Source organism: Entelurus aequoreus, linkage group LG14, assembly GCF_033978785.1.
Source record: "Entelurus aequoreus isolate RoL-2023_Sb linkage group LG14, RoL_Eaeq_v1.1, whole genome shotgun sequence".
Taxonomy (NCBI): Eukaryota; Metazoa; Chordata; class Actinopteri; order Syngnathiformes; family Syngnathidae; genus Entelurus; species Entelurus aequoreus.
In genome coordinates, this window is record NC_084744.1 from 55,317,512 (window position 1) to 55,343,384 (window position 25,873).

General features: G+C 38.1%; 1 protein-coding gene across 1 annotated transcript in view; it reads left to right on the forward strand.

The window, feature by feature from the left end:
* dis3l2 (DIS3 like 3'-5' exoribonuclease 2) overlaps nucleotides 1-25,873 on the forward strand; it is a 54,388-nt gene that overhangs the window by 200 nt on the left and 28,315 nt on the right. The window contains exons 2-10 of the mRNA XM_062070233.1: nucleotides 3,461-4,214; nucleotides 5,213-5,343; nucleotides 8,409-8,462; nucleotides 8,543-8,644; nucleotides 13,235-13,385; nucleotides 18,860-18,921; nucleotides 19,045-19,274; nucleotides 23,818-23,991; nucleotides 24,180-24,259. Coding sequence (XP_061926217.1) covers nucleotides 3,476-4,214; nucleotides 5,213-5,343; nucleotides 8,409-8,462; nucleotides 8,543-8,644; nucleotides 13,235-13,385; nucleotides 18,860-18,921; nucleotides 19,045-19,274; nucleotides 23,818-23,991; nucleotides 24,180-24,259 — 1,723 coding nt within the window. The 5' untranslated portion in view covers nucleotides 3,461-3,475. The remainder of the gene's footprint in view (nucleotides 1-3,460; nucleotides 4,215-5,212; nucleotides 5,344-8,408; nucleotides 8,463-8,542; nucleotides 8,645-13,234; nucleotides 13,386-18,859; nucleotides 18,922-19,044; nucleotides 19,275-23,817; nucleotides 23,992-24,179; nucleotides 24,260-25,873) is intronic.

Genomic DNA, 25,873 nt, shown 5'->3' on the forward strand with positions numbered 1-25,873 from the left:
CACGTCTCACAAAGAGTGTATGCTTTGTGTCTAACAGCACTAGAAAATAATTTAGTAGCTGCGTATTAGTTAGAGAGAGGGTGAACCCTCAATGTGTCACAATTCTTAGGTACGTAACACAATTAAATGTAAATTATTTAAATATATATGACACCAAAAAAGTTTTCCAACAGTGTGATAGGCCAACTATTAAGGGAGCTACAAGTTTTTGAGGTTAAAAAAAAAGCAATCGTTTTTTTCACCATAATGACCAACATTAAAAATACAGTAGCACAGTAGGCCTAAGTAGTCATTAAAAACAAGTATACATGTACAAATGTATACACTATATTGCCAAAAGTATTTGGCCACCCATCCAGATGATCAGAATCAGGTGTCCTAATCACTTGGCTTGGTGTATAAAATCAAGCACTTAGGCATGGAGACTGTTTCTACAAACATGTGTGAAAGAACGGGCCGCTTTCAGTGATTTCCAGCGTGGAACTGTCATAGGATGCCACCTGTGCGACAAAAATCCAGTCGTGAAATTTCCTCGCTCCTAAATATTCCAGAGTCAACTTTATTATAAGAAAAGTGAAGCGTTTGGGAACAACAGCAACTCAGCCACCAAGTGGTAGGCCACGTAAACTTCATGTGACCTTCCAATTAGCCCACGTACAGTACGCAGAGAGCTGCATGGAATGGGTTTTCATGGCTGGACAGCTGAATCTAAGCCGTACATCACCAAGTCCAATGCAAAGCGTCGGATACAGTCGTGTAAAAATGTCGACTATTTGACCCTCAGAAAAATTCAGACTTTTTGACACTTAAAAAAAGTCAACTTTTTGGCACTTACCAAAAATTTAGACTTTTTGACACTTGGAAAAAAAATTGACAGACAAACTTCATGTGACCTTCCAATTAGCCCACATACAGTACACAGAGAGCTGCATGGAATGGGTTTTCATGGCTGGGCAGCTGAATCTAAGCCATACATCACCAAGTCAAATGCAAAGCGTCAGATACAGTGGTGTAAAAATGTCGACTTTTTGACCCTTGGAAAAATTCAGACTTTTTGACACTTACAAAAAATGTCAACTTTTTGGCACTTACAAAAAATTTCGACTTTTTGACACTTGGAAATTTTTTTTGACAGAGCTCCAAACTTCATGTGACCTTCCAGTTAGCCCACGTACAGTACGCAGAGAGCTGCATGGAATGGGTTTTCATGGCTGAACAGCTGCATCTAAGCCATACATCACCAAGTCCAATGCAAAGCGTCGGATACAGTGGTGTAAAAATGTCGACTTTTTGACCCTTGGAAAAATTCAGACTTTTTGACACTTAGAGAAAAATGTCAACTCTTTGGCACTTCCAAAAAAATTTGACTTTTTGACACTTAAGAAAAAATGCAGACTTTTTGACACTTGGAAAAAAATTTGACAGAGCTACAGAGCTCCAAACTTCATGTGACCTTCCATTTAGCCCACGTACAGTACGCAGAGAGCTTCATGGAACGGGGTTTTACATGGCCGGGCAGCTGCATCTAAGCCATACATCACCAAGTCCAATGCAAAGCGTGGGATGCAGTGGTTTAAAGCACGTGGAGACGCCTTCTCTGGAGTGATGAATCCCGCTTTTCCATCTGGCCCGTGGATCGATTGATACCGGGCCGCACAATAAATAAATAAATAAATAATAATTAAAAAAAAAAAAAAAAAATTTATTTATTTTTTATTTATTAAATCAACATAAAAAACACAAGATACACTTACAATTAGCACACCAACCCAAAAAACCTCCCTCCCCCATTCACACTCATTCGCACAAAAGGGTTGTTTCTTTCTATTATTAATATTCTGGTTCCTACATTATATATCAATATATATATCAATACAGTCTGCAAGGGATACAGTCCGATTGTATTTTTTTATGACAAAAAAAAAAAATTCACCAAATTGAACACACACATCAGGACTGGCGAAAATTGCTATCTAATCAAAAAACCAAACCCCAAGACTGCGCTCTAGCGCCCCCTAGGAAGAAAACTCAGACAAAACTGCCTGTAACTCCCAGTAGGAATGTCGTAGAGACATGAAACAAAAACCTCTATGTAGGTCTCACTCACACCTATATTTCATACACTGACAGCCCCCAGATCAAAATCAACAGGAAGTTTGCAATTCCCCCTTCAATACAAAAGTTGTGTAAAAACAGTCACCTTTTTTCAAACATTATCTCCTCTGAGCGCGTTTGTCATGTCGGCTTCAAATTAGCACAGGAGAGAGATTGAACCCTTCTGATTAAAAGTTGATGAAAGAGTTTTAATTACTGCTCCGGTTTGGATTTTATGAGCCCTCAAAGTCGGTCCCGTCCATCGCTGCTTGCAGCTTTAATTTTTTTTTATTGTGATTACTTATGGAGTATATTGTGAATAAATTGAGGACAGGAAGTGAACAAAAGTTTTAGCAACTGTTCTGTAAAAGAAAAGGGGTAGGATTAAATAAGCTCTGCTTCTTCCTACTCCTTTTCGAACATGTTAAAAAGAGAAACTGGAAATTGTGATGTATCATGTTGTATGCGTGCATGTTCCAAATAAACTCAACTCAACTCAACACCCCTGATGTAAATAGTCATGAAAATAAAGGTGTGTTGTAGTGGATTGTCCGAAGCTTAAGCAGGCAACAAAAGTAGTTTAGTACAACACATTTATTTACCCATTATCAGAAGTGCAGGTTGAATTGAGTTGGCCGTGCAGACAGACCACATGTACTCCAGAGCAAACAAGACACACACAAGCCAAAATCACTCTCGAGTTCCGGTCTTCTGCCATTTTTTATATGTCTCTTGTACGTCACTGTTTTTTATCTAGTGCATCATGATTGTTTTGTTTTGGTTTGTCTGTTCCAAAACAACCTCGTATCTCTTAGTCATATTTGGAAAATCTAAACATTCTGTAGACAGGTTGGCATAACTCCATATTCACCTTTGTCCCACAACTGGTCCGTTCAATGGCACAAAATAGAAGAGAATTGAAAATGAGCGGACATTCTTGACAGACAAGAAATATAGGTCAAAAGGTCAGAAATTCTACGACATGTCCAAATTAGGGCTGCAACAACTAATCGATTAAAATCGATTATTAAAATATTTGCCGATTAATTTAGTCATCGATTTGTTGGATCTATGCTATGCGCATGCACAGTTATTTTTTGTTTGTTTTTAAAATAAACCTTTATTTATAAACTGCAACATTTACAAACAGCTGAGAAACAATAATCAAAATAAGTATGGTGCCAGTATGCTGGTTTTTTTCAATAAAATACTGGATAGGATAGAAATGTAATTTGTCTCTTCTAGCTGATTATTAATCGAAGTAATAATCGACAGATTAATTGATTATCAAATTAATCGTTAGTTGCAGCCCTAGTCCAAATGTTTGGCCTGTACTGTATATCCCTTTTTCATTTCTCCATCACAGTGACTCGTCAACCACATGGATTCTCCCCGGCAATCTAAGGGGGCCCACCAAAAACGTGACGCGAAGGGCAGCCAAAGCGAGTCCAAACCCCCCCGACGTAAAGATGCCTACGCCAGACTCCTGAGCCAGCACCGCAGCAGCACCTTCACCAAGTTCCTGGAGCAATACGCCAAGGAGCCCTCCCTCCAAAAGGACGACAAAGGGCAAGTGGTGCTGCTGAGCTACAAGCAGTTCAACATGCAGGGCGAACGGTCGCACCAGCAAAAAGGGGACCTTGTGTCGAGTCCTGCACCCGACTCCGGTGACTTTTCCCCGTCTTCCTCAAAAGACAAAGGAGACGAGAGCTCCCTGTCTTTGTACATGACGAAATTAAGCACGCACAACGCTCAGCACGACGGCGAAAGGAAGCCGGGTGTGTGCGAGAAGCAGCGAAAGGGACAGAGGCGGGACACCGCCACCAGCCAAGACGGAGACATCGAGTCCGGCGAGGAGCTCAGCGCTTTAGCGCCGAACGACACCAAGAAGCACCAGCGCCAGCGGAAGAAAACCAAAGACCCCAACAAGGACGCCGGCCTATCGGCGGAGTCTGGCCAAAACAAAGCCTGTTCCAACAAACCCGAGCAAGAGGACAAGAAGGCGAAGAAAACCAACCTGCCCACGCAGCTGGAAGACGCCGTGTCTAAGTGTGGAGGCGACCGTCACAAGTCCAGACCCAAGTCCCCTCATGATCAGAACAAACCGCACAAGCCCGCAGGTACGATTCTGTTTAAACTAGGGGTGTAACGGTACACAAAAATTTCGTTTCGGTATGTACCTCGGTTTAGAGGTCACGATTCGGTTCATTTTCGGTACAGTAAGAAAACAACAAAATATAAATTTTTGGGTTATTTATTTACCAAATTTGCAAACCAAAAATATTTTTCTTAGTGGAATATTTGATGTGAAGTAATCTGAACCGTGGATAGGTCAATAATTCATAATAACATTGATTTTGATTCAATATTATGTTTTGAGCAATGACAGTTTGAAAGAAAAAAAAACAGCTTGGTTTTGTTAGTCAACATTGCAACTTTTTCTAAATTACATTTCACCTTTAAGCTTTTTTATTTCACTTTTGTTATGTTTTTGTTTATTTTAATAGTATTTTTAGAATGTGCCGTGGGCCTTTAAAACATTAGCTGTGGGCCGCAAATGGCCTCCGGGGCACACTTTTGACACCCCTGCTATAAATAATAAAAAATTAAATCTAATAAATCTATGGATAAAAAGCAGAGCCTGGCGACGCATGCGCGTTTATCATAACTCTCTCGCTCTCTCTGTCTCTGCCCCTCCCTCACCAATGCTGCTGCGCGCACAATTGGTTTTGTTTTTAACCCCTTCTTAACCCTGAACGTACATTGAAAATACACGCAACCCTAACTCAAAATGCCGGACATTTGAGACATTTAAGAAACACCGCCCCGACAGCTCCGCCAAAGAGGACATGTCCGGTGAAAAGAGGACGTATGGTCAGTCTATCGTAGCCCGTTAGCTGCTAGCATGCCGTGTGTTGTGCCTCGGTGTGCATTGTTTACACAACGTGCGTTACACTACTTAATATGTCCATGTGGAAACTCGTTCGGTACACCTCCGAACCGAACCGGAACCCCTGTACCGAAACGGTTCAATACAAATACACGTACCGTTACACCCCTAGTTTAAACATTTGTTTTAAAAGTGGGGAAAATAACACATTTTTTGATTTGCTTTCAGCTTCCAACGTCAACTCTACTGCAGAGAAGAATAGGAACCGGGGATGCAGGGGCTCAAGGAAACAAGTGTTTGAACCTTATATGACCTGTGAGGACGTTTCCCACGGCCTTAAAAGAGGGGAACTTATTCAGGTAACTTATTCAGGCCACCTGCTCAGTGGCCTAGTGGTTAGAGCAGACCTGGGCATTCTGCGGCCCCCGGGCCACATCCGGCCGGCCCTTTGTGCGTCCCTGTCTGGCCCGCGTGAGGCCAATCACAAATGACAAAATAAAGTTGAAAAAACATCTATGTCGTGCGCGCAATACAACTGTGCTGCTTTTATTTTGAAAAGTGTTATTTATGGGCGTGTGTAACCTGTGAGTGAAGGTGCACAGCGACAAGTGATGCACGGTTTACACCTGAGACGCTAAAAAGAGAAAAGTTGATGACGAATGGCGTGTTTTCAACAAGACATGGACTGCCAAGCAACGTTCCCTCTAAGGTGCGCGCCTGCGCAATTGCACACTGCTCAAGCGTCCTCTGCGCACAGCAAATATATGCCGCGGACCAAATCAAATCCCATCTGAATTCTAAACAAAATAAACACATATATTCTGTGTAATTTTGCAATTCAACTCTGAGTGACAGTGACAACAAGCGGCCCTAACGGTGTTCGTCAACACCGTTCAATTGAACACCGTTCAATTATTGTAACGTCTATCGAGATGCTTCGAGGCCAAGAATTATATCGATCACTTTATTGAGCAAAACTGTTTATATTCGGCCATAACCACACCAAAAACATGAGTAAAACACTTCTATCTCGAAAAACTAGTCATTTTCTGCCGTACAAACCAGGCCAAAACCAACTTGTCATCTGTCACCAACACGCATACCACTAAACCACTGGTGCGTTTATGGCCACACAAAAAGTCGGACAACTCAAACACCACACAAAGTTAAACTATGACTCCTCAGTCATACGTGTGCTTATTTTACTGTCATTTATTATTAATGTTAATTTATTTATATTAATCATGGAATGCTGTTACTAGAGAAAGTTACAGGAATGCACACTTCATCCTATGCTTACTTTTCATTGTGCAACATGAGGATGTTTAAGGGGAACTAAATGTGATCTCTGAAAGGGGTACAAATGATTTCCAAAGCAGTGCTTTTGGTATTAAGTTAAGTTAGGTTAAATGAAAGTATTATTATTATTATTATTATTATTATTAATTATTATTATTGTTATTATTATTATTTATCTTACGGTATATATCAAAAATAATATTGAGCAAAATTTAATTGAAATATTGTCGATTTGGCCCCCCAGCAGTGCTCGGGTTGCTCATGCGGCCCCCGGTAAAAAATTAATTGCCCACCCCTGGGTTAGAGTGTCCACCCTGAGATCGGTAGGTCGTGAGTTCAAACCCCGGCCGAGTCATACCAAAGACTATAAAAATGGGACCCATTACGTCCCTGCTTGGCACTCAGCGTCAAGGGTTGGAATTGGGGGTTAAATCACCTAAAAATGATTCCCGGGTGCGGCCACCGCTGCTGCCCACTGCTCCCCTCACCAGGGCATGGGTCAAATGCAGAGGACAAATTTCACCACACCTAGAGTGTGTGTGACAATCATTGGTACTTTAACTTTAGGTATATTTGTTGTTTGGAGCCACATTTTTCTTTTTCTTTTTCCATTTATTTTACTACTAACACATCGGCGGGCTACGGTATTAGCCGTAAAAGCTAACTACGGCAAGAGGTAAGCTAGCTTCTATGTCAGCACAAAACGTGTTAAATGAGTTTTTAATGCACAACACAATGCGATAGGACAATAACTTGGACTGACTGAAAAACATGAACAATCATATTACAATATCTGTCAAGTATTAGCCCAAATTTCATGTTTTGTTTCTACACAGCGAGCCAGACAGTTTAATTTGTTTTCTTTTTGTACTACCCGGTATTTGACTATTTTTTTTCTGTAGTTATTTTTGTATTTTTTAAATGATTTTCTATTAATACACTACCGTTCAAAAGTTTGGGGTCACATTGAAATGTCCTTATTTTTGAAGGAAAAGCACTGTACTTTTCAATGAAGATAACTTTAAACTAGTCTTAACTTTAAAGAAATACACTCTATACATTGCTAATGTGGTAAATGACTATTCTAGCTGCAAATGTCTGGTTTTTGGTGCAATATCTACATAGGTGTATAGAGGCCCATTTCCTGCAACTATCACTCCAGTGTTCTAATGGTACAATGTGTTTGCTCATTGGCTCAGAAGGCTAATTGATGATTAGAAAACCCTTGTGCAATCATGTTCACACATCTGAAAATAGTTGAGCTCGTTACAGAAGCTACAAAACTGACCTTCCTTTGAGCAGATTGAGTTTCTGGAGCATCACATTTGTGGGGTCAATTAAACGCTCAAAATGGCCAGAAAAAGAGAACTTTCATCTGAAACTCGACAGTCTATTCTTGTTCTTAGAAATGAAGGCTATTCCACAAAATTGTTTGCGTGACCCCAAACTTTTGAACGGTAGTGTATATGACAAAATAGTAAAAACTAGTGAAATGAACTAGCTGCATAGACAGATAATTTTACTTGATAAGACATCCTAAATTAAAATGTGTTTTATCTGGAAATTAGCAGATGTTTTAAGATAGATTTTTGTTTTTTTTATCAGTATTAAGTATTTATTAAGTATTATTCAACTTGCAATTCTTAAATTAAGCATCATCAAAGTGTTGCAGTATCTCCAAACAAGATTTTCTATTAGTGGGGAAAACCAAAATATCTTATTTGAATAGTTATTCTCTCATTTTTAACATTTTTAAACTAAACAAATGTAAATATCCGTGCTAAAATTAAGATTTGTCAATGTCTAAAAGTAAGTAAATATCGGTAGCTCTAAAAACGAGGGCAATTCCTAGAAATAAATTTTTAAATGTTGGAAAGTGGCAAATAATTTGCGGTGTAATTATTATTTATTTTGAAAAAGAACAAGCGATTGTATAATTTGGTGAAATCCTTGCAATAAACTAAACTAATAGAATTATAAGGAAATAGTTGAATATGAAAAATTGGGTAAATTCATTTCAGTAAATGACTCTTGGCTTTATTATAATAGTGCTACAATTCTGGAAAGTAATTGTGCCCATTGTGTGGCCTCTACAGCAAGACTAAATTGTTGCGTATTCTTCTAGGGACCACTGCGAATCAACCCCAAGAAGTACCATGAAGCTTTCATCCCTTCTCCTGTAAGTACATTTTACTGCAAAGTCCAATCAAAAGGGTACAGTACATTGCTAGAAGAAAACATGACTGTGTTTGCTTACAGGATGACACACGAGACATATTTCTGGATGGGATTATAGCTCGTAACAGGGCATTAAACGGAGACATAGTTGTGGTGCAAGTCTTACCACGGGAGCAATGGAAGGTAAATTGTACTCAAGTATTGTGGGACCTCGGTTTTTGTTCTAAAGGGTTCTTTGAAAACAAACAGTTCTTTCTCTTAGGAAACAATGTAAATCCAGTTAAACAGTTTCAGACACTGTTGACACAAAAAACTTTGATAGAGAATAATTCTAGTTTTAAATGCAAAAAAACAAGGGAAAATGCATGCGTGGAAGTCGCTTCCTAGCAGTCCCACTGTCAGACACAGCACAGGAGCCAAGCGTGCAGGTTTAACAAGGTTTTAATGAGCAATTGTTTTACAAAAGTTTTCTCTCCAGTAGAACGTGACTTTCCAGTCACGTCCGTATCCTCTCTTCTCCTCCTGCTCCCGGCCACTTACTGTTAAAGACAACAGATGAGTAGATTAACACGTACCACCTGTGAAATCTAATCACCTGCCAGCTGTGTCTCGCCGTCAGCACTGCCACGCCCCCGTCTGATGGTGCTCTGTCCTCAGCACCATGGACAGAGGCGGTGACCTTTGCGCCTGCAGGCAGCGCTGACATCTCCCTCCACAGCGTGTAAATGATGAATGAAATGGATAAATGAATAAAATAACAATTTAAGTTAAATTGTGTAAATTCACCCTGTTTATCACATGTAGGCACTCTTGTTAAAATAGCAAGAGCGCACGGACAAACGCACCAAATTTAGTCACAAGCATGTGCGAGACAACGTTACTTTTGACAAAACTACAGGTAACACAGTATGGCGCTTACTACTTTACCAGCCGCCAGTAAGCGCCATATTAATCTTGATTGCTTGACTCACTCTCGCGGTGCCTTCAGTGACACACTGAAACCATGTACATAAAAAGGGAACTGTAATTTATTTTAAAAATGTTGCCCATCATTCACAATTTTTATGTAACACAAGAACACATGTTTTTCTTTTTTTAAAGGCCTACTGAAATTAATTTTTTAAATTTAAACGGGGATAGGAGATCCATTCTATGTGTCATACTTGATCATTTCGCGATATTGCCATATTTTTGCTGAAAGGATTTAGTAGAGAACATCGACGATAAAGTTCGCAACTTTTGGTCGCTGATAAAAAAAAAGCCTTGCCTGTACCGGAAGTAGCGTGACGTCGCAGGTTGAAAGGCTCCTCACATTTCCCCATTGTTTACAATGCAGCGAAAGCGATTCGGACCGAGAAAGCGACGATTACCCCATTAATTTGAGCAAGATGAAAGATTTGTGGATGAGGTACGTGAGAGTGAAGGACTAGAGTGCAGTGCAGGACGTTCCTTTTTTCGCTCTGACCGTAACTTAGGTACAAGGGTTCATTGGATTCCACACTTTCTCCTTTTTCTATTGTGGATCACGGATTTGTATTTTAAACCGCCTCGGATACTATATCCTCTTGAAAATGAGAGTCGAGAACGCGAAATGGACATTCACAGTGACTTTTATCTCCACGACAATACATCGGCGAAGCTCTTTAGCTACGGAGCTAACGTGATAGCATCGGGCTTAAATGCAGATAGAAACAAAAGAAATAAACCCCTGACTGGAAGGATAGACAGAAAATCAACAATACCATTAAACCATGGACCTGTAACTACACGGTTAATGCTTTCCAGCCTGGCGAAGATTAACAATGCTGTTGCTAACGACGCCATTGAAGCTAACTTAGCTACGGGACCTCGTCAGAGCTATGATAAAAACATTAGCTCATCAACACCCGTGCGCACCTGCGTTCCAGCGATCGACGGAGCGACGAAGGACTTCACCCGATCATCGATGTGGTCGGCGGCTAGCGTCGGATAGCGCGTCTGCTATCCAACTCAAAGTCCTCCTGGTTGTGTTGCTGCAGCCAGCCGCTAATACACCGATCCCACCTACAGCTTTCTTCTTTGCAGTCTTCATTGTTCATTAAACAAATTGCAAAAGATTCATCAACACAGATGTCCAGAATGCTGTGGAATTTTGCGATGAAAACAGAGATTTTTGTATTGGATACAATGTGTCCGAATACTTCCGTTTCAACCATCGACGTCACGCGCATACGTCATCATACATAGACGTTTTCAACCGGGAAATTTAAAATTGCACTTTATAAGTTAACCCGGCCGTATTGGCATGTGTTGCAATGTTAAGATTTCATCATTGATATATAAACTATCAGACTGCGTGGTCGGTAGTAGTGGCTTTCAGTAGGCCTTTAATGCATTCTAACTTGTAAATAAACTCTAGCAAAAGTCAGCTAACAACAGTACTAATGAGATGCCTACGAAGGGCTCTGAAAAACATCCAAAAACCTCCATCAGCAATTTATGTACATGCTGTAAATATATATTTAATTCAAAGAACATGTAATATTTCCGTGTTTTGGTCATTTTAAGCGTACGGCGGCGTACTAATTCCACAGACGCATCACAATGTTCGCTAAATCATGGCAGATTTCATGAGAGCCAATGACTACTTTGGAACAAATGATGATCCAGAACTTTATATTTTTGAGCCTGAATATAAGGAAGGATGAGCTACAAGTTTTAGAAGCCGCGTGATAAGCAGATCCAGCAAGTAGCAGCAATGCTAAGTGCTAAACAAGAAATACAAACTACAAACAAGCGTCTCTTCATGTCTTTTTCGCCATCTCCGTGTCTAAGTTGGCTGTGAAAGTTCACCAACATCTCAGTTTATGGCCACATCCTTCCACTATAAAAGTTAGAGGCATTATTTATAATCTAGAATTAACTTTCACCAACTAAGAGGCGATACAGCAGCTCACCGGCTCAGTATGTCAATAGCAGCATAGGCTAGTTGGCAAACTATGATCACGACACCCCTAAAAGTAGTACTTATTTTTATTTTATAATTTTTTTTGTCCTGTCCAGCTTCTCAGGCAGATCATATAGTTGATGTAGATGCTGTACAACTGTACTTTACAAAAGAGAAGTGTGGCATACTTCTCTTTTTGCCTTATTTGTATTGGACTTCATTAAAAGTATTTATATTATCATTTGGTGCAGCCCGGCCGGAGCAGGAGGGGATAGAAAGAGGAAAAAAGGAAGACAGAGGGGGAAATTGTGGGGACAAGAGGGGGATTAGACAGAGACACAAAAACAACAACAACAACAATAGAGCAACATCAGCAAATAGGATATGTACAAATATGATGGTAAAAGTGATAGCAAAGAAGCAGATAGCAAAATAAATAATAATACAGAAATGACAATGAGCATTATTACACTACAAATAGAGCAATACAAATACCAATAGAAATAGCTCTATTGATAATGAACAATACCAATAATTTACCTCTATTATCAACAATACAGTTGTTCAAATGCAACAATACATACACGTAATGATAACTAGAGATACAAAAGAATGCAGAAAAATGGAGGGGAAGAAAGAGAAGCAACCTACATTAACCTTGTAGAGAAAAAAAACAGTAGTTCTTATAGTAACAATATCGCTAATACTTGGTTATTGTTCATATTCAGGTCAGGGGATTTAAATGGAGGATTGTTGGTGGTTTTTGGATGGGTTTTTTTAAATGGCAAGTGTTTCCCATAAACTGCCAAGATACCTGAGGTGGTGGGGGCGTGGCTACAGGCGGGGTCACCATGACATCATCGAGTAATTTGCATAATTTACTACAATGATATGATTTTCTCTAAAAAGGCTCAAAAAATGTATACTTACTAATTAATAATAACAGTTTTGTTTTAAACGTCCATCCATCAATCCATCCATCCATCCATCCATTTTACAATATAATTACAACACTTTATGTACATATTTATATACAGATTTGAACAATAAGTTATTCACTGAAATATATTTATCAATTGTGGTTCTTACAAAAAATATATCTTATAAAAATATAAAAGCTAAAATGTCTCTTAAAGCTCTGCCCCTTTAATTAGTGCATACTAAATAATTTAACTTTAGCCTACTACTACAACCATATTATTTACCAGCAACATAAAGTGAAACAGAGGCAGAGGTGTCCTGCCACAGTCAGTAACAAATAAACAAAAAACAGTAGTGGTGGTAGATAGACACAGAGCTTCATCAAACATCTGATCCACTGAACAAAGAGCTCCAAAAATCTTGATCCTACACTTCTCTTTTGTAAAGTAAATCTGAACAGCCGATATGGGCATCTACATCAACTATATGATTTGCCTGAGAAGCTTGACAGGACACCAAAAAAAAAAAAAATTTTTTTTTTTTGTGGTGGCCTTAATTCTTTCGTGGCGGGCCGCCACAAATAAATGGATGTGTGGGAAACACTGATGGCTTTATTGGCACGATAGAGTACTACCATTAGCTGCATTGTGAGCCACCTCATACTTGCCGTATGTAATGAATTTGAATGCATAAACAAAAAATATATATATGTGTGTACAGTGAGACAGTGTTTGAAGAACGAGACAAAAAATGTTGACCTTAAACAAAATCCTTATCCTACTATGAAAACCGATGTACCATATGCAAAAGGGTTTGATCCTGACACCACCAACCTGGATGTTAGTCATCTGAAGTCAAACATTTTTTTAACAGTTATAAAAAAACAACATCATTTTTGTGTCAATGACTGATATAAATGTTTGTAGGTTGTGAGGTCGGACACTGACTGCGAAGGAGCCAGTGAGCCAGAGACCCAGAAGGGAAGCGTGGCGCACACTGCCCTGAGTAAGATGGCGCAAAAGCCGCGCGTGTCTGTTGATGAACAGCGTAGTGACCAGGATGAACTCGCATGCAAAGGTCAGAACATACCCCTCACTTACATGCTCCCATTGGCCGCACATTCTGCTGAGGTGTAAATATCAAAATGTTTGTCCGAACAATGAGTCTCACTGTTGACATGTTTAAATGCATTTAATTGGTGATGTTCAGATCAGGGTTGTATGATGCCGATTCCGATACCAATCATCCACGAGTGACATCGGCCGATAAAGATACAGATCACATGTATTAACTGTAAGATTTACAATTTATTTAAGGTGAGTGCTATTGACGGTCTAATGTCAACACATAGTTCAAACAAGTTTGTCATTCCACACAATTGTTTCAGCAAAACAAAGTCCGTAGTGCACAATAAATAGGTATGTATGTAATGATAACCGTGGTTAAACTTCCGATGGTGAGATTTACCGTTTTTTTTTACATTCCTATCCATTACATCATATTCACATATATCAGAAACAGCAAAAAACCAAAGTAATAGCTACAAATACATCAATTAAATAAACAAAAAAGAAATAATAATACATTAATAATAATAATAATAATCAGAAATAAAATAAAAATATAAACAGATGCATTTATATATATATATATATATATATATATATATATATATATATATATATATATATATATATATATATATATATATATATATATATATATATATATATATATATATATATATATATATATATACACATAAACATATAATAATCATATTAATATAATATATAAAACTTTTTTTTTTTTAAAGTAACATTTTCGAAAGACCTTGATTGGTAACTATACTTTGATAAACTCATAGACTGACTGGCGCCAGCTCGCTACCTTAAATGCTAACTTGAAATGTCAAAATATTTTTTGTTTTTATCCCTATATCTCAACCATACCACCCGCCCCCCAAAAAAAGAAAGAAACAGCAAAAAAACAAAGTAATATCTACAAATACATCAGTTAAATAAACAAAAAAGAAATAATACATTAACAATAATAATAATAATCAGAAATAAAATAAAAATATATACAGACGCATAAATATACATACATATATATATATATATATATATATATATATATATATATATATATATATATATATATATATATATATATATATATATATATATATTAGGGCTGCAACAACTAATCGATTAAAATCGATTATTAAAATAGTTGCCGATTAATTTAGTCATCGATTCGTCGGATCTATGCTATGCGCATGCGCAAAGGTTTTTTTGTTTTGTTTTTTTTTAATAAAAAAAAATGTTTTTTTTAGTTTTTTTTTACTAAACCTTAATTTATAAACTGCAACATTTACAAACAGCTGAAAAACAATAATCAAAATAAGTATGGTGCCAGTATGCTGGTTTTTTTTCAATAAAATACTGGATAGGATAGAAATGTAGTTTGTCTATTTTATCCGATCATTAATCGATTAATCGAAGTAATCGACAGATTAATCGAGTATCAAATTAATCGTTAGTTGCAGCCCTAATATATATATATATATATATATATATATATATATATATATATATACATATATATATATATATACACACACACATACACATATATAAATATATTAATATATTAATATAAGAAAAACCTTGATTGGTAACTATACTTTGATAAACTCATAGACTGACTGGCGCCAGCTCGCTACCTTAAATGCTAACTTGAAAACAAGAGACATTAATATCTTTCCCCATTAAGAAACGACATATAATCTAAACTTGGAGTAGACAGAGTAGGACGCCACAATGCCCGCCAGAAATAATACGAACAAGCGTCTCTTCATGTTTTTTTCGCCATCTCCGTGTCTTAAGTTGGCTGTCAAAGTTCACCAACTTCTCGGCTATAGCAAAACGAGGGAATTAAGAAGCGACAAAAGTTGTCTGATGTGCGGGAACACTTCCCACTAAAATGGAAGGAAAACGCGGTCGTATGCAAACGTTGCAAAGTGGAGCTCGCATACCACAATAGCACAAGTTCGATGCTGTAGCACCTGTCGAGAAAGCATCCGATTTGAGGGACGTCCGGAGGCGAGGTAAGTGTGGAAGGATGCATTTATGTTTAAGAGTTCTTTCTTTTCACATAGCCATGTTTAGAGGAGCTAGTACTTTTCCTTTTTACATTCTACCAGTCTCTCTTTGTCTTCAGATTGTCTGTTTTGTGTCTTACGTTGGAATGTGAAGACCTCCCCCACTAGTTCCTTATCAGTGGTGCGAGGGGGAGATGGAGGTTTTCTCCGTGTGAAAAGAAGTTGGCTCTTCCGTTTGAATGCCAGATCAACTAGAGTAGCCGATATGAATGTATTGATTAAGTTGATCTCCTGGAATTTCAGTAAACCTTGAAAATATTCCAATTCTGTCTTGATAGTCCTTCTTACTCAGCATATATGTCATCGAAAGAACTTGGGATTGACCAGTCACTTAGATTCCCTGGGAGGAAGAGCTGGTCCGACGCAACATAAGTCATCTATTATCAAATGTAAACGCAAAAGTTGTGTTAGTAAAATAAATGTTATTCATTATGATAACCAGGATGTGTTCGCTCACTCCCGCGAAGTCATCAAATGCCGCCAAAAGGTGTTGAAAACTAACAACGCTATCCGAGATGTCGTGTTCAATCAGCCTTTCAATAGTAACCAGGCGAAAGTAGTCGTGCAAAGTTATTCGGGTTATTCAAGTCATGCAACCACATGCTACTTGGATAGCTTGCACTTGCAGCCACTATAGTCTCTGTTGAATGTAAGAGTGCCAAGTCCTTGTTCACAGTGGTAGCACTTGTGTGCCAAGTTCCTGTCTGCCATTTTGGTTCTGAATATGAAGTTGCACATTTCAAATGCAGTATTAAAGGCACTACCTAATCCACTTTTTAGGTTTGATATAATGAAAACTGTTCTTATTGTTTTATTTTTGATACTAAGAATATATTTTAATTTTAACTTTCTCAGGGGATATTAATTTTGAACTAATTTTATATATTTGTGTTTTCATCTCAAACATGTTATGATGGCAAAATGAACATTGATTACTATTTTGCATGCAATGAACTTTGTTTATGCGGTCACACCACACAGCACATAGGGCTGTGAGCACACCTGTTTTTATTAGCACACACAAATTGGCACAATCAACCACGGACGCAATTCAGCTGTGCGTGTCAGCCTTCAATAATGAAAACGGGCGTTTAGGAAATTGGGCCAAACGCAATAATTGAGGGCACATCTTAACATGTATAATGACACCTTAATTAAGCAAAAATATGATTTATTCGATTAATCGATCGGGATATTCGATAGAATACTCAATTACTAAAATATTTGATAGCTGCAGCTCTAGTGTATCTAATCACCACATCACGTTATTGTTTTTATTAGCACACACAAATTGGCACAATCAACCACGGACGCATTTCAGCTGTGCGTGTCAGCCTTCAATAATGAAAGCGGGCGTTTAGGAAATTGGGCCAAACACAATAATTGAGGGCACATCTTAACATGTATAATTACACCTTAATTAAGCAAAAATATGATTTATTCGATTAATCGATCGGGATATTCGATAGAATACTCAATTACTAAAATATTCGATAGCTGCAGCTCTAGTGTATCTAATCACCGCATCACGTTATTGTTTTTATTAGCACACACAAATTGGCACAATCAACCACGGACGCATTTCAGCTGTGCGTGTCAGCCTTCAATAATGAAAGCGGGCGTTTAGGAAATTGGGCCAAACACAATAATTGAGGGCACATCTTAACATGCATAATTACACTTTAATTAAGCAAAAATATGATTTATTTGATTACTCGATTAATCGATCGGGATATTCGATAGAATACTCAATTACTAAAATATTCGATAGCTGCAGCTCTAGTGTATCTAATCACCGCATCACGTTATTGTTTTTATTAGCACACACAAATTGGCACAATCAACCACGGACGCATTTCAGCTGTGCGTGTCAGCCTTCAATAATGAAAATGGGCGTTTAGGAAATTGGGCCAAACGCAATAATTGAGGGCACATCTTAACATGTATAATTACACTTTAATTAAGCAAAAATATGATTTATTCGATTACTCGATTAATCGATCGAGATATTCGATAGAATACTCAATTACTAAAATATTCAATAGCTGCAGCTCTAGTGTATCTAATCATCGCATCACGTTATTGTTATTATTAGCACACACAAATTGGCACAATCAACCATGGACGCATTTCAGCTGTGCGTGTCAGCCTTCAATAAGGAAAACGGGCGTTTAGGAAATTGGGCCAAACGCAATAATTGAGGGCACATCTTAACATGTATAATTACACCTTAATTAAGCAAAAATATAATTTATTCGATTAATCGATCGGGATATTTGATAGAATACTCAATTACTAAAATATTCGATAGCTGCAGCTCTAGTGTATCTAATCACCGAATCACGTTATTGTTATTATTAGCACACACAAATTGGCACAATCAACCACGGACGCATTTCAGCTGTGCGTGTCAGCCTTCCATAAGGAAAACGGGCGTTTAGGAAATTGGGCCAAACGCAATAATTGAGGGCACATCTTAACATGTATAATTACACCTTAATTAAGCAAAAATATGATTTATTCGATTAATCGATCGGGATATTTGATAGAATACTCAATTACTAAAATATTCGATAGCTGCAGCTCTAGTGTATCTAATCATCGCATCACGTTATTATTATTAGCACACACAAATTGGCACAATCAACCACGGACGCATTTCAGCTGTGCGTGTCAGCCTTCAATAAGGAAAACAGGCGTTTAGGAAATTGGGCCAAACGCAATAATTGAGGGCACATCTTAACATGTATAATTACACTTTAATTAAGCAAAAATATGATTTATTCGATTACTGGATTAATCGATCTGGATATTCGATAGAATACTCAATTACTAAAATATTCGATAGCTGCAGCTCTAGTGTATCTAATCACCGCATCACGTTATTGTTTTTATTAGCACACACAAATTGGCACAATCAACCACGGACGCATTTCAGCTGTGCGTGTCAGCCTTCAATAATGAAAACGGGCGTTTAGGAAATTGGGCCAAACGCAATAATTGAGGGCACATCTTAACATGTATAATTACACCTTAATTAAGCAAAAATATGATTTATTCGATTAATCGATCGGGATATTCGATAGAATACTCAATTACTAAAATATTCGATAGCTGCAGCTCTAGTGTATCTAATTACCGCATCACGTTATTGTTTGTTACCTTTGTTTGCTACATAAGGAGTATATGGGTAATATCTAGCGCTATGTTAAATGAAGTTTTATATTAATATACTTACGGTATCAAAAGTGGACATTATTCAAATCTTTGGCAAGGCAGAATTTTGATGCAGATCTCGTTAGATTGTGCAGGTGTGCCCAGTGGAGTGTGGTTGTGTGACAGTCCATCTGTTCACTTGCATCTTTTTTCTGTCATCTGTTTGCAGACTCACTGAAAAATACTTTAACACCACAGTCCAATGGGGGAACGCTCCAAATGACCGCTAAAGTGAGCTCTCTACTTACTTGCTTTATCTTTGATGATAATTATCCGCAAGATATCTCTCTGGCCTCAATACGTTAAACTTATTGAAACATTTTAAGTTCATGACGATATCATTTTTTTTGTCAGGTGGTGTACATTGTGGAAAAAAAGCACTCGAGGGCTGTGACCGGTTCCCTAAAATTTCTACCAGACAAACCTTTCGCTATGTTCTCCCCTGTGGACCACCGTGTGCCAAGGATTAATGTCCCCCTCACGGACTGTCCAGAGAACTTTTGCTCCCGCCCGGGTGATTACGCCAACACCCTGTTCATCTGCCGTATCACCGACTGGCCGTCTGACAACAACTTTGCAGAAGGGTAAATATTATAGTGTTGAAATATAAGCAGAGCTTTCTAAAATACAGTCATGATCAAACGTTTACATACACTTGTAAAGAACATAATGTCATGGCTGTCTTGAGTTTCCAATCATTTCTACAACTCTTATTTTTTTGTGATAGAGTGATTGGAGCACATACTTGTTGGTCACAAAAAACATTCATGAAGTTTGGCTCTTTTATGAATTTATTATGGGTCTACTGAATATGTGAGCAAATGTGCTGGGTCAAAAGTATACATACAGCAATGTTAATATTTGCTTGCATGTCCCTTGGCAAGTTTCACCGCAATAAGGTGCTTTTGGTAGCCATCCACAAGCTTCTGGTTGAGTTTTTGACCACTCCTCTTGACAAAATTGGTGCAGTTCAGCTAAATGTGTTGGTTGTCTGACATGGACTTGTTTCTTCAGCATTGTCCACAAGTATAAGTCAGGACTTTGGGAAGGCCATTCTAAAACCTTAATTCTAGCATGATTTAGCCATTCCTTTACCACTTTTGACGTGTGTTTGGGGTCATTGTCCTGTTGCAACACCCAACTGCGCCCAATACCCAACCTCCGGGCTGATGATTTTAGGTTGTCCTGAAGAATTTTGGAGGTAATCCTCCCATTTAAAGCACCAGTTCCATTGGCAGCAAAACAGGCCCAGAGCATAATTTGAACTGAATTGAATTGAAGTATTTTTTTCAAACCTGCACAGTACAACAGCACACTTTTTTATTTATTTTTTTTACATTTTGGCAGAGACATTTATGCAAGGCTTGAAAAGGGGTCGGATGAAGCAGATGCTTATAATATCCCAACCCCTCTCACTCATTCCACATTTTACATAGACAATATAATACAAGAACAATACCATACAAACAAAAACAAGAAAAACTACTGTACACTAAAAATACAACAGTACCACTGTTACTATGAGACAAGACAAGACGAGACAAAACACACACACACACACACAGGCCCAAACACTCTCTGACCATACACCTCTCTCCCATCGCTCTGTGCTGAGGGCATCACTCTCTTTCCTCCTCGTACTTCTTCAGTACTTCTTTTTTAAACCGTGTTTTAAATTGAATCATGTTGGAACATGTTTTTAACTCGTCCCCTAAGTTGTTTCACAGAGTGACAATACTACCACCACCGTGCTTGACGGTAGGCGTGGTGTTCCTGGGATTAAAGGCCTCACCTTTTCTCCTCCAAACATATTGCTGGGTATTGTGGCCCAACAGCTCCATTTTTGTTTCATCTGGCATCACATGGACAAAGATAAGATTTTCTGGAGGAAAAGTCTGTGGTCAGATGAAGCAAAAATTGAGCTGTTTGGCCACAATACCCAGCAATATGTTTGGAGGAGAAAAGGTGAGGCCTTTAATCCCAGGAACACCATACCTACCGTCAAGCATGGTGGTGGTAGTATTATGCTCTGGGCCTGTTTTGCTGCCAATGGAACTGGTGCTTTACAGAGAGTAAATGGGACAATGAAAAAGGAGGATTACCTCCAAATTCTTCAGGACAAGCTAAAATCATCAGCCCGGAGGTTGGGTCTTGGGCGCAGTTGGGTGTTCCAACAGGACAATGACCCCAAACACACGTCAAAAGTGGTAAAGGAATGGCTAAATCAGGCTAGAACAGGGGTCAGCAACCTGCGGCTCTAGGGCCACATGCGGCTCTAGAGCGGCACCCTGGCGGCTCCATGGAGATTTTTCAAAAATGTATGGTAATGGAAAGAAAATGGGGTGAAAAATATATTTTTTGTTGTAATACGATTTCTGTAAGAAGACAAACACGACACAAACCTTCCTAATTGTTAGAAAGCCCACTGTTTAATATGTTTGTGTGTATGCCTCACTGATGAGAGTATTTAGCGAGCGCCGTTTTGTCCTACTAACTTCAGCAGCCCTTGAACTCACCGTTGTTTGGACTGTGACTCAACAGTTTGTTTCTCCGACGCTGCCACAGAAAGACGTGTTTTATGCCACTCCTTTGTCTCATTTTCTCCACCAAACGTTTTATACTGTGCGTGAATGCAAAAAAAGTGAGCTTTGTTGATATTATTGACTTTTTATGGAGTGCTAATCAGGCATATTTGGTCACTGCATGACTGCAAGTTAATCAATGCTAACATGGTATTTAGGCTAGCTGTATGTACATATTGCATCATTATGCCTCGTTTGTAGCTATATTTGAGCTCATTTAATTTCCTTTACTTATGTTAATTTTAGAGATGTCCGATAATTGCGTTAAAATGTAATATCGGAAATTATCGGTATCGTTTTTTTATTATCAGTATCGTTTTGTTTTTTTTTAATTTAATTAAATCCACATAAAAAACACAACATACACTTACAATTAGTGCACCAACCCAAAAAACCTCCCTCCCCCATTTACACTCATTCACACAAAAGGGTTGTTTCTTTCTGTTATTATATTCTGGTTCCTACATTATATATCAATATATATCAATACAGTCTGCAAGGGATACAGTCCGTAAGCACACATGATTGTGCGTGCTGCTGCTCCACTAATAATACTAACCTTTAACAGTTAATTTTACAAATTTTCATTAATTACTAGTTTCTATGTAACTGTTTTTATATTGTTTTACTTTCTTTTTTATTCAAGAAAATGTTTTTAATTTATTTATCTTATTTTATTTGATTCATTTTTTAAAAAAGTACCTTATCTTCACCATACCTGGTTGTCCAAATTAGGATAATAAATAATGTGTTAATTCCACGACTGTATATATCGGTTGATATCAGTATCGGTTGATATCGGTATCGGTAATTAAACAGTTGGACAATATCGGATATCGGCAAAAGGCCATTATCGGACATCCTTAGTTAATTTATATATGCATGTTTCATGACACATTGTCAGTATGTAATATTGGCTGCATTTCTCATAGTTGTTTGTGTGCCATGTTGTTCCAGACCACAGCAAATGTTAGCCAGCTTGCAAAGATTATAATAAATCCATTAGAATAAATAGTACATTTCAACATTTCTGTCAACAAAGATTTGCGTCAGCCTGCGACACGTAGTCATTTTGATAGTAGGCTAATATAGCTAATTAGCCACTTACATCATGTGTTGCCATCATTATAACACTCAGTCTTTTAATTTGTTGCGGCTCCAGACAGATTACTTTTTTGCAGTTTTGGTCCAATATGGCTCTTTCAACATTTTGGGTTGCCGACCCCTGGGCTAGAATGAAGGTTTTACAATGGCCTTCCCAAAGTCCTGACTTAAACGTGTGGACAATGCTGAAGAAACAAGTTCATGTTGGAAAACTAACAAATTTAGCTGAACTGCACCAATTTTGTCAAGAGGAGTGGTCAAAAATTCAAGCAGAAGCTTGTGGATGGCTACCAAAAGCGCCTTATTGCAGTGAAACTTGCCAAGGGACATGTAAGCAAATATTAACATTGCTGTATTGCAATTTTTGTTTCATCTGACATCACATGGACAAAGATAAGACCTTCTGGAGGAAAGTTCTGTGGTCAAATGAAACAAAAATTGATGGCTGTTAGGCCACAATGCCAAGGGACATGTAAGCAAATATTAACATTGCTGCAGTGTTTCCCATAAACTGCCAAGATACCTGTGGCGGTGGGGGCGTGGCTGTGGGCGTGGTCACCATGACATCGAGTAATTTGCATAATTTACTACAATGATATGATTTTCTCTAAAAAGGCTCAAAAAATGTATACTTACTAATTAATAATAACAGTTTTGTTTTAAACGTCCATCCATCCATCCATTTTACAATATAATTACAACACTTTATGTACATATTTATATACAGATTTGAACAATAAGTTATTCACTGAAATATTTTTATTAATTGTGGTTCTTGCAAAAAATATATCTTATAAAATATAAAAGCTAAAATGTCTCTTAAAGCTCTGCCCCTTTAATTAGTGCATACTAAATAATTTAACTTTAGCCTACTACTACAACCATATTATTTACCAGCAACATAAAGTGAAACAGAGGCAGAGGTGTCCTGCCACAGTCAGTAACAAATAAACAGAAAACAGTAGTGGTCAAATACAAATAAGGCAACAAGAGAAGTATCCTACACTTCTCTTTTGTAAAGTAAATCTGAACAGCCTATATGGGCATCTACATCAACTATATGATTTGCCTGAGAAGCTGGACAGGACAAAAAAAAAAAAAATTATTTGTGGCGGACGTAATTCTTTCATGGCGGGCTGCCACAAATAAATGAATGTGTGGAAAACACTGTGCTGTATGTATACTTTTGACCCAGCAGATGTGCTCACATTTTCAGTAGACCCATAATAAATTCATAAAAGAACCAAACTTCATGAATTTTTTTGTGACCAACAAGTATGTGCTCCAATCACTCTATCACAAAACGTAAGAGTTGTAAAAAGTATTGGAAACTCAAGACAGCCATGACATTATGTTCTTTACAAGTGTATGTAAACTTTTGATCGCGGCTGCACATTCTCATTTTTCTTCCTGTTTTTTTTTTTTTATTGTGCTCCATCAGCCGGCTGGCAAAGACATTGGGTCAAGCTGGAGAAATCGAGCCGGAAACGGAAGGTATCCTGGTCGAGTACGACGTGGATTTTTCCGACTTCTCCGACGAAGTGTTGGCATGCTTGCCCAAGAATTTGCCCTGGACCATCCCACCCGAGGAGATGACCAAGAGAAGAGACCTAAGGTGGAACAGCATGCTTTTACTTATTACGTTATTGGTTGGTGCTGTGTACATTTACGGCGTTCTAGCGTTCCCCTTGCCCCAGCACAGTTGAACGTGGTGGGCTTGCACAAGGAGGTGCCATGCACGTGCATTCTATTAAGTAACACATTCATCTGACTCGTAAAAGAAAATTTTGCTTTGCTGTGTAGGAAAGAGTGCATCTTTACAATTGACCCTGCGACTGCCAGAGACCTCGATGACGCCCTGTCCTGTAAACAACTTCCTGATGGTAATTGACGCTTTGATAGATAGATCTTTGCGGTATAGCTTCTCAAGAGACAATATTGTCGAAATTAAATTTGAATATTCCTTGCCTAAAACAGGAATTGCATGTTTTCCTTACAGGATATGATTGTTCAGTTTGAAGCTTAGCGGTCTGAAATTCAGCCATTGAAGGTTTTTTTTTTTTAAATTATAATATTGCATTTTGTTTTTGATTGCAACATTGTTCAAATTGGACATAACAATAAAGTACACACTTTCTCTTGAAGTGGAACTGCACTTTTTTTGGAGTTTTGCCTGTCGTTCACAATCATTACGAGAGACAAGAAGACAAAAGGGTTTTGTTTCTTTTGTATTCTAACATGTAAAAATTGGCTCGTTCTTGATGGCGAGCAATGCATTCTAAGTCTAAATCACTTTCAAAATGCATTCAAAAACCGTCAACAATACTTCATTTACGTTCTGTAACCTGTATAACAACCAAGCTGTAGCAACATTGTTTTTGTAAGAGCGAACACAGAGAAACCCTTTTTCTCGCGGTGTGCTTCGGTATTAGCCGTAAAAGCTAACTACAGAAAGAGATAAGCTAGCTTCTGTGTCAGCACGAAACGCGGACACCAATCTGCACTGACTGAAAAACATGAACAATCATATTGCAGAATCTGTAAAGCAGTGGTCCTCAAACTACGGCCCGCGGGCTGGATCCGGCTCGCCAGCGTCCAAAATCAGGCCCGCGAGAAGTCCCAAGTATATAAATTTTTTATTTATTTATTTATTTATTTTTAAATTATTATTATTTTTCTTATCTACTTTGTACCGCTTGCTACTCACGGTGTCTCCTAGCCACTCAGGCAAATCATATTGTCTAAAAATGCATTTTCTCATCGATAACGTGACATCATCACGCGGAAAGTGGGCTGTATATATCTAATATATATATATATATATACAGCCCGGCCCCCGGCCAAATTGTTTTAACCCAATGCGGCCCCCAAGTCAAAAAGTTTGGGGACCCCTGCTGTAAAGTATTAGCCCACATTTAAAATGTTGTTTGTATTCAGCTGAGCTAGTTAGAAAGCGTACGTACTGTAGTTGTAATGACACGCATGACGTGCTGCGTGTATAATGATCAAATATAAAGTGTGACGCACTCAATGGACAGTTTGTCTGGTCGTTTCCCGTTGATTTTGGGTGAGATTATTACGTCAAAATAGCTTGTCTTCAAATTCCCAATTTGCAACATCCGGTGACTTTCACCTCACTCTATTGGCTTGCGCCTGCTCCAACGTTTCACCATTTTCTTTGTGCTCGCTTCTTTAAGCAGTACTTCATCCTCAGTATATTCAGCCTCAAAAAGATAAGGTTGTGAATCGTCATTTGACCAAAAATAGTCATCTTCATTGTCTGTTACCAAGTCTGCCATGATTAGAACACACAATGTATGTTGCCAGAAGTCAGACGTGCGTTGCTATGGAAACAGAAAATCAACGCGCAGAAGAAGTCAGTCACGGAAATGATTAAAACAATCAAAATACGAGAAATATTGTACATATTACATATTGTTATGAACGTGTCTGTTACTACATTATATATAGACTTGCAGTGTGTATATTTAAAAGGT